At 38.3% G+C, this 12,951-nt stretch overlaps 1 protein-coding gene across 3 annotated transcripts in view; it reads left to right on the forward strand.

Annotated features, from left to right (window-relative positions):
- LOC147683718 (uncharacterized) overlaps nucleotides 1–12,951 on the forward strand; it is a 665,741-nt gene that overhangs the window by 623,979 nt on the left and 28,811 nt on the right. For 2 of the 3 annotated variants that reach the window (XM_086944090.1, XM_086944091.1), the window contains exons 10-11: nucleotides 728–898; nucleotides 8,324–8,408. In XM_086944090.1, coding sequence (XP_086800216.1) covers nucleotides 728–898; nucleotides 8,324–8,408 — 256 coding nt within the window. The remainder of the gene's footprint in view (nucleotides 1–727; nucleotides 899–8,323; nucleotides 8,409–12,951) is intronic. The other variant, XM_086944092.1, reaches the window with a different exon arrangement.

Here is a 12,951-nt window from a genome sequence, read left to right on the forward strand (position 1 = left end):
ATTTTTGAGAAGCAGATGCAAATATGCTGCAGACCTCCTTTCCTTTAGAAAAGGACTGAAGACTTGGTTGTTCACCCATTGAGCATCTCTCCGCTAACTTACAGGCAGTACATAGCGCCAGGACACCTTAGGGTAGCCGCTGCGCTCTACAAATTCAATTAACATAACGTAACATATCTGAGTACATTTTGTAATTTTCTGCAGTTATGTGGAGCCTATTAAAAGCACCCTGGGAAGGTGATAATGATTGATGGATTACATCATTTAATACAGTTTGTGTGATCCCAACACAGTAAGCGTCAATGTGCAATTTACCCAAACTCAAAAAGTTAGATCCCTTCAAAATCTGTTTGGGCCCAATTTCACATTTACTGTGAATAAAGTTTCTTAATAATCAGTCAGTCTGACCACTAAGTAACACAGTTAAGATCAGGGCCGGACTGGGAACCAAAACCGGCCCTGGCAAAGTGTTTGGCCGCCCCACTCGGGTGGGGGGGAGGGTGGGGCGTGGAGGTGCCGCCGAGCGCTTTGCTAGGGCCGGTTTTCGGCCGATTTTGTTGCAGGGCCGATTTTGCACCACTGGAAGTCTTTTGAATCCAAGATCATGATAGTACCACCTATCAGTTGAGGGAGATACTATTTGGAAGCACTATATAAAACCTTTCAAATAAAATAAATAAACAAATAGTTATTAAACATTGACACTATTTTTTTTCCTATTTTTCAGAACCGAGGCTCTGGTTTCTCTCTGTCACCTAGCCACCCCAACTGTCTGTTACCAGGGAAACGTCCATTCCACACCATCATTCCTGCCCTGGCAACCGATGCAGACACTGATCAGCTTTTGTGCGCCTTTGGAGTCATGGGGGGCTTCATGCAGCCTCAAGGACACGTGCAGGTAAGAAAACACATTTCAAGGTGTATACTATTAGCAATGGCATGAAAGACAGACTGCGTGTTTTTGCACTTAATTTGCAGTAGTTCGATAAAGGTGCGAGATGATATTGTAACCTGACATGATTCACTCAGCTTTTCATCCCTCTCAAGGTGATAACATGGCGGCCAGAAAGTTGGTACAAAACAACCATTTGGGTTGGTAAATACTTACATTTCTTATATACAAAAGGGCAAAGGGCTAGATGTATCAAGCTAAATTGCGATTGCAAACGCTGAAATTGCAGAATTTCAGCGTTTGCGATGGCAATTTAGCTGTGTTCAATGTAGGAAAGAAAAACCTGCTCGCAAAATAAGGAATCACAAAATTTGAGATTCCCTATTTTGCGCATGCATTTAGAGAATCAGAATTTGGGATTCCCTAAATGCTATTCTAGAAGCCATCATAAATTGCGATATTGCTGTAAGGAATCGCAAATTACCACCAACTTCAAGTTGGTGGTTATTTGCAATTTCCTCGAAAAAAACACTTTTTAGCGTTTTACAAAGTGCCATGGGCATGTATGTGCGCCACATGTGCACACATGCACATTTCAGGGATGCAACAGGGTGTTCATTAGGCATCCTTGCACCCTTGAAATTGCATGCACAATTTGCGACTACTCCTAGCCCATAGGAATGAATGAGAAGGGATTCCTTAATTGCAGATTGCAATTTGCAATGCGCAATTAAGGAATATTTAGGAATCACAAAAATTATTGTGATTATTACCTACACAGCATTTTGCGAGTCCCTAATAGCGATTCTCTAAAAATCGCTATTAAGGACTCTCAAACTGCTACAATGATACATCTGCACCAAAATCTGTAAATGCAACTAGCAAGAAAATGTTTAATACCCAAATGTATGTACCATTGTGGAAATAGTTTATCAGATAAGCCGAACTCCAACTTGTCTAACAACACGCCCTCTCAGAGGCACCAGCCTTTGCTTACAAAATGTATTTAGTACCAGTTGTAGAACCAACTGTCAAACAACATGTTATTTTCTACGGATCTATGACAGAATTTCGACAGACAGAATTTCGACCTACACAAATATCGGCGTAATTATATCGATAGCAAAAATATCGACGCCCTATGTACAACATGGTAAGTACCAAAATATCGAAAATTTAATATCGATGTAAAAAATATCGTTGTTAAATATATCGATTTTTTAAAAATTTAAAATAACATAAAAAAAACTGTAAATAATACATAATAATTACTTAAACATATTAAAATATATATAATAATTGTTAAAAAAAAATAATAATACATATTTAATAAAAAAAAATGAATCATATATAATATATAATTACTTAACAATAATTACTATTCCCACTCCAGTGGGTGCAACAGTAGGGAAAACTGACCCTGAACACTAAAAATACCCCTTTACCCAAAAACCTAAAACTGACCCTGAACCCTAAAAATACCCCTTTACCCAAAAACCTAAAACTGACCCTGAACCCTAAAAATACCCCTTTACCCAAAAACTGAAAACTGACCCTGAACCCTAAAAATACCCCTTTACCCAAAAACTGAAAACTGACCCTGAACCCTAAAAATACCCCTTTACCCAAAAACTGAAAACTGACCCTGAACCCTAAAAATACCCCTTTACCCAAAAACTGAAAACTGACCCTGAACCCTAAAAATACCCCTTTACCAAAGAACTGAAAACTGACCCTGAACCCAAAAAATACCCCTTTACCCAAAAACTGAAAACTGACCCTGAACCCTAAAAATACCCCTTTACCCAAAAACTGAAAACTGACCCTGAACCCTAAAAATACCCCTTTACCCAAAAACTGAAAACTGACCCTGAACCCTAAAAATACCCCTTTACCCAAAAACTGAAAACTGACCCTGAACCCTAAAAATACCCCTTTACCCATAAACTGAAAACTGACCCTGAACCCTAAAAATACCCCTTTACCAAAGAACTGAAAACTGACCCTGAACCCTAAAAATACCCCTTTACCAAAGAACTGAAAACTGACCCTGAACCCAAAAAATACCCCTTTACCCAAAAACTGAAAACTGACCCTGAACCCTAAAAATACCCCTTTACCCAAAAACTGAAAACTGACCCTGAACCCTAAAAATACCCCTTTACCCAAAAACTGAAAACTGACCCTGAACCCTAAAAATACCCCTTTACCCAAAATTAATTAATATTACAAATAAATTACTTCCCACCCTATTCCCCTATAAACCCACAACCCGCTCCAGTAGTAAAACATATAATTTAGTTAAAAATATACATAAATTATCAATTAATTAATCAATTAATCAATTAAAATAAATCATTGCCAATTAATATTTAATTGCAAAATAAATTAATAATTGAAAAATAATTATTTAATTACAAATAAATTACTTCCCACCCTATTCCCCTATAAACCCACAACCCGCTGTGGTAGTAAAACATAATTTAGTTAAAAATATACATAAATTATCAATTAATTAATCAATTAATCAATTTAAATAAATAATTGCCAATTAATATTTAATTGCAAAATAAATTAATCATTGAAAAATTAATTATTTAATTACAAATAAATTACTTCCCACCCTATTCCCCTATAAACCCACAACCCGCTGTGGTAGTAAAACATATTATTTACTCTTATATATTTTTAAATTATAAAAACATATTAAACACATATTATAACAATTAATTTAAATACTTAACTTATATTTCTAACACATATTAGTAAATCGAAATTACTTACATCGATATATATGCTATCGATATTAGTAATTTCGATATTACTTACCTTAGGGTCGATATTCTGGCCATCGATATTCTGGACATCGATATTCTGTCCCATCGATATTAGCAACTCGATATTAGTGTAGGTCGAAATTAAAAACTCGATATTTTGACTGTTTACCATTTTCTACAGTTTAAAGTGTTCTTTGCACCTAGAAGGTCAAACTGTTATTAAGGGTAGTCAGCCATGGCCGTTTTTTGCAAATACCACTTCATCCCTCTTGTCACGGTCCTTACTACTTGAGGACAGGATCATGTTTGGGAATCGGACAAACCAACTTGACCATCACTTTGATATATTTTCTAGCGCCTCCTTTCCCTGGATATACCTAAAGTGGCTCTTCACCCGAGACTTCTTATTTGTAGGACATTCTAAGGGTCAGACGCTTCGCTAAAGCCACATGTATCTTTTGTTCTTGATATCTGCCTAAGTTTCCCTTCTGTTTTAGTTTTTCATTCAGTTTTGACTGAGGAGATGTCTATTATTATGAACAGTTCAAGCAAGGGAACCCAATCTTTTAAGTTAAAGCCTAAATGGGAGTACTTGCTATCACACAGTGTTGACAGCCACTACTTCAAACCATGAGCATCTGGTAAGGCTCAATCGTATTGGATGGGCAGTGAGCGGAAGAGGAGGAGCAGGTGCAGAAAGGGGTCTTTACTTTCCTTCCTCCTGAATAATAATGATGGTTGATTTCTGGAATCCTTGTGACCATATTATTTTCCTGTGCCAGATTTATCTGTCCAACAATGGTTCATTACGTAAGGTGATTTTGGTTGAAATATTAGTGATTAAGTGCAATTAGAGTAGAGTAACAGAATCCCTACTCACTATGATATTAATATATATATATATATATATAATATACCCATGTGCAAATGCAAGCATGTGGCATACAGAAGTGACATATTGCAGTGTAAGTAAATTACCCACTTTACTGTGGTAGCGACTGCACATAGCATTATAGGCCATAAGGAGTTGAAGTTTCGGTCAAAATTCAATGGATGATGTGCCCCATCATCAGGGCAAACACTAGCAAAGTGCACCAACAACTCTGAAAAGAATATTGACAACAGAAAAACATAGTTATATGTATATTCCTGGACTGCAATACATATAACTATGTTTTTCTGTTGTCAATATTCTTTTCAGAGTTGTTGGTGCACTTTGCTAGTGTTTGCCCTGATGACGGTCCAGGAATATAAATGAATAGCCAAAATGGGAACCTAGACAGAGATGACTTTCTCCAAATGGAGCCTACCACACCCCATCCCACCTCTATTGTATCCATTTTACACAACGTTAATGTGGCTGGTTTCTTTATTTGGATCCTCTGCAAAGTTACAAAAACATTTTGTGTTTCCTCCTTACCTGGATTAATCCAGTTACATCAGATCAGTCTGTAGCCGGACAGATGAGAATCAAGCATGTAAGCATTGCTCATAATCAAACATTTTTAAAACTATTTTATTCAGATTAAAAAATTTACAAATACAAATAAACTACTATGTCTAAATCAAAGTGTTCGCACAATCTGTAAATCAATGCATCAGAAACTTTTATACAAGAATGATGATCAGAATGAATTTGATTACATAGTATTGTAGTGTCGGCAAAGTATAAGACATGCTCAAAATCGCTATTTGTATTAATATGCTCCCACATGCATAAAAATCTTCCACGTAAAATAGCACAATTTTTAGGTTTTCCCTGCACAGTGCTTGTTCTTTGCTTGTGAAATCTATTATTTTTAATATAGATCTTAAAAGGAACTCATTTTCCTGGCTTTTCATTGGTTCCTGTGCTTCCCACTTACTTTTCCTCCATTTCTGTTAGCCGTAGCATATTTTCCTGCATTTACCGATGCTTGTTTCTCAAATTTTCAATTTTCTGTAGCCGAAATACTGTTAACATCTGCTTTGGTGGAACTACATTTTCATAAGATTTTGATTCTTGCTGCTTTTTCATCTTGCAGCAGATTTATATAGCATAACTTATCACCCAGAGAGATTAAGTGATTTGCCCAGAATCACAGGATGTTGCACCGCGAGACTCGACCCGGGATCCCCAGTTCTCAAATCAGCAGCTCTGGCCACTCCGCCACATCCTCTCTATTCCCATGATACTTGTCAGGAAGCTCTTTCCTTCGTCTCGGACAGTGATTTATAAAAACAACGTATTTTCCATCACAGAGGCGAACCCAATGCATTACCAATGCTTGTTTATTGAGACTTTCACCAAAGAGGCCATAGAAGGGAGTACTCAACTCAGTCATACAAACATTATTTCAGATTGTTTGAGGTAGGCAGGGCACCAAATTTGCCAGACTAAACAGCGCTGTCTTTAAGTAGCCAAAGGATCTGGCTACCAAAGTTACTCCTGCCTCATTCTCACTGTATTTTGATAATGGTGGCTGTGCAATTCGTTTATTTTAGAGTCAATCTAACTTTAAAGATCAGAAAAGAATGTTGATCCTGAAAGAAAGAGAGGCAATGTATAGCGCCTTTATAAATGTGGAGCACCTTTTTAAAAAAAAGAAACAAAGAAGAAAACAATGCATACAAGGTTTGACATTATACAGTATATTTGTCCATAAGTCGCACAGTTGTGTTAATATTGTGGCAAAAGGATTCCTTATTTTTGTTCTGGTGTTAACACATCACTTTTTGCTTTTATTTTCTGTTTTTATAGTTTTGGAAGTTGCCCAGGAATCCTTGAACTTTGAAGCTTGCAGTACTGCATAGTACCGCTATGATCAATATAACTTTCCTAGTTAAACTTTCCAAGTTAAATCTTAAAACAGAATGAAATACATTAGAGCATGTTTGATCTTAGTAAAATGTATTTAATTTCATTTACCTACAGCAGGGCGCACCAGTAATGGCTGAAATATTAATATTAAAATCTACAGTACTAGCATGAATTTTTTTTTTTTTTTTAGAGCTTTCAGAGCCCGGTTTGTAAAAGAAGGTTCCAAAAGAGAAATTAATTTGGGCAGTGTATCAAGAACACCCAAATCCAGGGAGAACCTTGGGCCTAATGTACACACCTATTTTGCAGTAGCAAACACTGCAAATTGCAAAACAGTCGTGTTTTTGTCTGCAAATAGGTTTTTACTATGTACTAATCCAACCTTAGTAGTATGTAAACTTTTACCGACTCCTAAAATGGGACTACAAATGGATACCGATTCGCAATTTGAAAGGGGCATGTTGTAGCCATCCCTTCTAAATAATAAATCGGTCTGAGATATTTCAATGTTTAGTGAAAGATTGAAAATTTCCAGACTCGAGTTGGGATGGTAATGAATGTGGAAAAATGGAAGGGCCTCTTCCTCTTTGTGAATTGAAAAGAAGTTTGTGGGGAAATTAACCAGCAGTAACAGGTATGACTATCAAACAAACCTTTTAGGAAAAGTAAACTTTTTTTAACGCCAGCCCTATTTCCTTTATGGAAAAATAGAATGCATTTAAAAAAGTTTACTTTATTTAAATGCCACGACAGGCATGGTGGTCTGCTGACCCTTGCATGCCACTGTCCCTCTGATGGAGTCCTACAGGAGTAAATTCCAATTTGCGTCCTACCTTGTTAATATTCATGAGATGGGTTAGATTACGATGAACTCTGAATAGGAATTTAGTGAACCAACCTGTTCGCTAACAGGCACATGCATCAATGTTGGCTTTTGCGATTTCTTAATTACGATTTTTAAGGACTCGCAATTAAGGAATCGCAAACGCCTATGCATGTAGAAATCGCTTAAAAAATAGCGATTTCTAAACATTCCTTAATTGCGACTCGCAAATTGCGACTCGCAATTAAGGAATACCTCCCCATTCATTCCTATGGGTTTAGAGGCCCATAGGAATGAATGGGAAGAAATTCTCAATTTGCGATTCTCAGTTAGAGAATCGCAAATGGAGAATGCAATTTCAAGGGTGTCAAAAGGATACCCTGTTGCACCCCTGAAATCTGCATATGAGTAAATCTTGCACGCACACATGCACGTAGGGCATGAGTGTGTGTAAAATGGAACTTTGAAAAATGCACTTTAGTGCATTTTTCAAAGTTTTTTCAAATTACCATGTAGTTCAACTTCATGGTAATTTGCGTCCCCTAGTAGCAAAATCGCTACTTCAAAGTGGTTCTTGTATTGCCTTTAAAGAATCGCAAAATGCGATTCCTTAAATGCAATCAAAATCTGAAAACTTGCAATTAATTGTGAATTCTCAAATTGCGAGGGCCTTGACCCTTGATGCATCGCAAAAGCTAATTTTGCAATCGCAAACTGCCGATTTTTGGGAATTGCACCGTTTGGAGATGCAAAAGGCTTTGATGCATGTGCCTGTAAATTCCACACTAGTCGCAAAAAAACTGGCCTCAATTTGCTAGCAGTATTTTGTGACCAGTTTCTGGAACATCAGGACACTTATTTCCTAGAATAAGATGCACTGCAAACTGTACCCAATCCCTGTGCTGACGACTAAAGTCGGCAATGTAAGAAAGAGGTATTTTGTAGGTTATATATAGGCTATATATGTACTCACTTCTCGGTGCTATTGGGTCGTTGGCTGTTTTGCTCATGTATTTTCTTCTCTTTTGAAGGTTCTTCTTAACATGCTGGAGTTTGGAATGAATCCACAGCGAGCTGTTGATGCATCACGTTTTTATGTGGAGTACTCCAAAAAAGGTAAATCCCTTGTAATAAGAATTGGAGAATAAAAGAAACAAGCTTAATACTTCAAATAGGACCTTATTTTCGGAGCTGTGCACTCTTTATTAAATATGCACTGCACCCCCTTTGCATCATGATCCTTTTAAGAATACATACAATTTTACATAACACAAGCAAACAGACTAGAAAATGTAAACCTCACATTGTTGATACAATTCTGTAACATAACCCTTTGAAAAGACAGTCTCTCAAAGCACTTTCTAGTTTTTTCAACTTCTCTGATGAAATCTTGACCCTTTTGAGGACCCCTTAATGTTTAGTTAAAAGTTACACTTTGCGGCTATATAGCTATTCAGAGTAAGGCTTTGGTGAATTATTCGAGGTTGGTAAACTGAGTACTATTTAATTTGCACCATTTAAATTTGCACCCTTTATTAATGATAGAATTTTGTATTATAAAACAGTACATAAAATCAAGTGTTGCTATTATTATTAATATTTATTTATAATCATGTAAGATTTATTTTCCCTGAAACTTGAGTTAAACCCCAGTGGCTGAGCTCCCAAAGCCCCTGAAAGAAGGTTTCAGTTACTACTGTGCCCTGTTACTAGGCATAGTAGGGGGTGTTGTTATGGTCACTGGAAGTGAGAAGGGCTTCCTGAGGGTTTAAGGAGGATTGCACCTATATTAGGTAATGCTGACAGAGATATATCACTGAACAGAGATCTATTAAGTATAATCACTGTCCAGTTAGTGCAGTTTTAAGAATGTAAATAAAGACATCCTCCATTGTGCATTCATTTAGAAAAATATGGTCCCAGCGAACACCTCACTGAAAAGTACCACAGTTAGAACAAATAAGTTGTTCCAAAAACAATAATCTGAAATGTCTTCCTCGAGAAAAATTATATTTTGCATTTTGTCTTCATTTCAAAAAGGCCAACATGCATCTGAACATTCTACAATAAAAAAGTAAAAGAAACATCATGCTCAAAAAAATTATGAAACATTCCAAGATGACTTCCTTTTTTCAGGCATTTGTTATGGTGCAAATGTGGCTTCAAGGGGCAAGCTACAGCGGACACATTTATTGTAGCTGGTGCAACTTTAAAACTAGGAGCTATAAGTAGGGGTTGAGTGGGATCCAGAGTGGATTACAGAACCCAGGATCCAATGCAGAAGGATGGTAGGTTTTTTATTTAAGGCAATAAATACACTTTACATTCAGTTTTTTACATATTCAGATAACACAACTTTATGCACACAAAGATAGTGAAATGTAACTAGAATCACATGATTTTTTGCTGAATGACGGCACCAAAAAATTAGAACCCACATCTTACAATCTACCACCCAATGTATCTTCACACATTACATTTGAGCAGGATAAATAAGTCTTGAAGCGTTGTTCAAAAGTCTAAGTGTATAAGGCGTGGTGAGACATTTTCAGAGGCAGAGTTCGCCAAGATGAGTATGTCAGCTCCAAACAAGAGTTGTGTCCCTGGATGGTAAGTTGAAAACCCATACCAGTACCCTTGCTTTTGGGATATCTGAAAAGTGTAAGCTGTTTTAAGATGAGGGTGCTCGGTGTAAAGCCATGTTTGGCTTATCAGTGTCTCAAAGCAGGAGGCATGACTGTTTCTAAGGCAAAACAATTCGTCATTTGTAAACTTTATAAAATATTTAATTTGGAAGTCTAGTGGAGTTATCTGCTCAGGAGGAAGCTAAGGGATTTAATGGGGTTAGATTTGTTTTTTAGCAGCCAAAGTGAGAATCACAGCACTTATCTAATGACATTATATAAAGCCATGTTTTTGGTTGACGTTGGTTTCTCTTACCGACATGCTATAGAAACTTTTTAAAATATCTGATTGTCCACAATTCAACTTCTTCAAGGCAGACTTTAAAGTGCGTATGTGCTTTTTCAAAACACATACTCTATTTGGGTACCTTTTTCATACTGTGGTGAGAAAGCACTCTTGATAACTTCAAAGCATCTCAATGTTTAATCCAAACCTACCCAGGAAGCTTTAAATCATCCCTAATATTAAAAACATGATTATATTGTATCTTATAACTGGTAGTACCTTTATAAATATGTAAAATTGGAGAGATTGTTTACTGTAGTTTTTGAACTGGAATAAGCACCCATCATTAAACAACTAGGCAACCAAATAGATCCTTGTAGAGCAAATTCTCATCAAAGGGAACTATGCTTCACTAACCTCATGGCTGTGAATCTAGTTCACATAAAGGATTTAAACTAAGGTAGTGCTAACCTTTAAGCAGCCTGTCATAGCATAGATTTGATGTGAGGGAATTCGGTTACAGGATCCTTGCATTAGCTCTTAGATGATGCAAGTTACTCACAGGGAGCCACTCTATATGACTTGCTTACAAAGGTGGCTCCCTGAAACCTGTAGCCATCTCCCGCTCTCCAGTCTTATGAACTTGTCTTCTGTATTTTGTGGTAAATAAAATTACCCTGGCATAATTTCTATACATTAACAAGGAATAAGGATAGCTCATATAAATGAGAGGCAGAGTCCGTGGTATCTGAGTCAAAAGGGCTTTAATTCAAATGACTCGAGTCACTGAGAATCGGGTTCCATCACCACTAAGGTTCAGGAAGGGATATCTAACGTTTTATTCACATAACACATTATATATAGTAAAACCATACAATTGAAATGAATAGAGAAGGCGGAACGCTCCAGGCGGAGCAAGTGAAAGAAGGCGTGAAAAAGGCGTACACGTGGGTGTTCACTTGATGAGTCATAGGTGTGTCACAGGTGGGTGGATGCATAGAGGAGGTCTGCAGGGTCAGCAGAAACCTTTACCCTACATGTGCGCGCAACTGGTCATGACGTGGAATTGACGTGTAACTGGGGAGAGCTGGGGGGCTGACTTTAGCACTAGTAGAGGAGTCTGGAGTCTGGGATGTCAGAACGACCTGTATCTTTGGCATATCTGATATCTTGTGTTTGGAGGATGTATTGTCTGAAGTAAAGGTCTCTCGAGCAAAAGCTGTTCATCACTAAATGCTAGTGTGTGCATATATTTCTTCGTGCATTGCGTGGGGGCCATGGGCCTACTATGGCAACGGGATCAGTAAATCACTTGCATGGAGACAGGAAGGCTAGGCCCTATGCTCTGCAGGCTGAATATGTTTACCTCTTTAACTAGACTGGAATGTGTTTTCACGGAGCTGAGCAGATAACTGTAGGCAAAATACCGTCTTGGCAGGCAGGCAGGCCAGGCCGGGCACCTCTCGGCTGAGCAGGGAGTAAGGGAGAGGTCAGGGATGCATACCTAAACTGCAGCTTTCAGAGTCAGAAGAGGCTCGGAGCCTGAATTCAGGGCCTGGCTCGGCTGGGCCACAAAAACGTGTGCTTCTCGATATTTAAACGTGTACCATGTAAATGCATTGGCTACGTAGGCCTTAGTGCAGAATTAACGTTTCATTCATGGAGGGCCTAATAACTGACATGCTAACATTAAACGAAAATGCAGAGGCATTATTATTACAGGCACGGGAAAGGAATTACATGATAACATGGTCATACATGGAGCATAGGTACAAGGATAGGGTGCGAGTGGGGGACACACTGGCTACATAACACTTTCTGTTTCCTCATTCCCTCCTTGTCCCCTACTGTGCCCTTCAGGATACATCTATTTTCATGAGACCATCTATTTGTTCATATAGCATCATTTGCTCGTCTTTTGTCATTTGTGTACGGGAACGTGAACGTGGACGGGGAATACAAGCAGTGGCACACAAGCCGCAAATCGCTGGGCCACATTGCAGACAGAGACAGCAACTGAATATTATGAGCAGTACTATTCCTAGGAATGACAATACTTTCCATCCCCAGGCTGATATCACACTCCAGAGCCAACCGGACCAAGTCCAGGTGCCTGGATTCTGGTGCATCTCGTGAGCTATCTTATGGAGCCTTGTTATTGCTGCATACACTGATGGTGCGTTATTAGGAATAAACACACAACAACTGGAGCCTATCACTCTACAAGCTCCGCCCCTATCGGCCAGGAGGACATCAAGAACAAGGCGGTTCTGAAGAACAACAAGTCTCATAGCAGACTGCTCTTCGGTTAAGTTTCCCATGGCAGAAGTAGTCTCATTCACTACTGCTTCCAGTGTTCTTGTCAACCTACGTATTATTTTACTATTTTGGACGGGACCTACGAACCAGAAATATCCTTTAATGTAATCCTTGTACTGGTCCCACGCTGACTCAGTGTAATCGATAACTGGGGAAAGGTCCCTCTTATGTCTCACATGCACAAGTCGGGAGTCTCGATGATAATTGGACGGGGCTAGAAAAACAGGTGGCAGTAGGAACGCAATATAACACGTTCCACCCCAGTCTAAGGGCAGACGTACATAGGCTGTCTGTCCGCAAATGAAATAGGAATGGCGGGAAGCTTTGAAAGTAGACTTTCCTTTATCATTGAATTCGACCACAGTATTACAATCACTGTGTCCTAGGTGCACTGAACCATTTTTTCGAACGCATAATTCACCTTTTACTG

Source organism: Lissotriton vulgaris, chromosome 11, assembly GCF_964263255.1.
Source record: "Lissotriton vulgaris chromosome 11, aLisVul1.2, whole genome shotgun sequence".
Taxonomy (NCBI): domain Eukaryota; kingdom Metazoa; phylum Chordata; class Amphibia; order Caudata; family Salamandridae; genus Lissotriton; species Lissotriton vulgaris.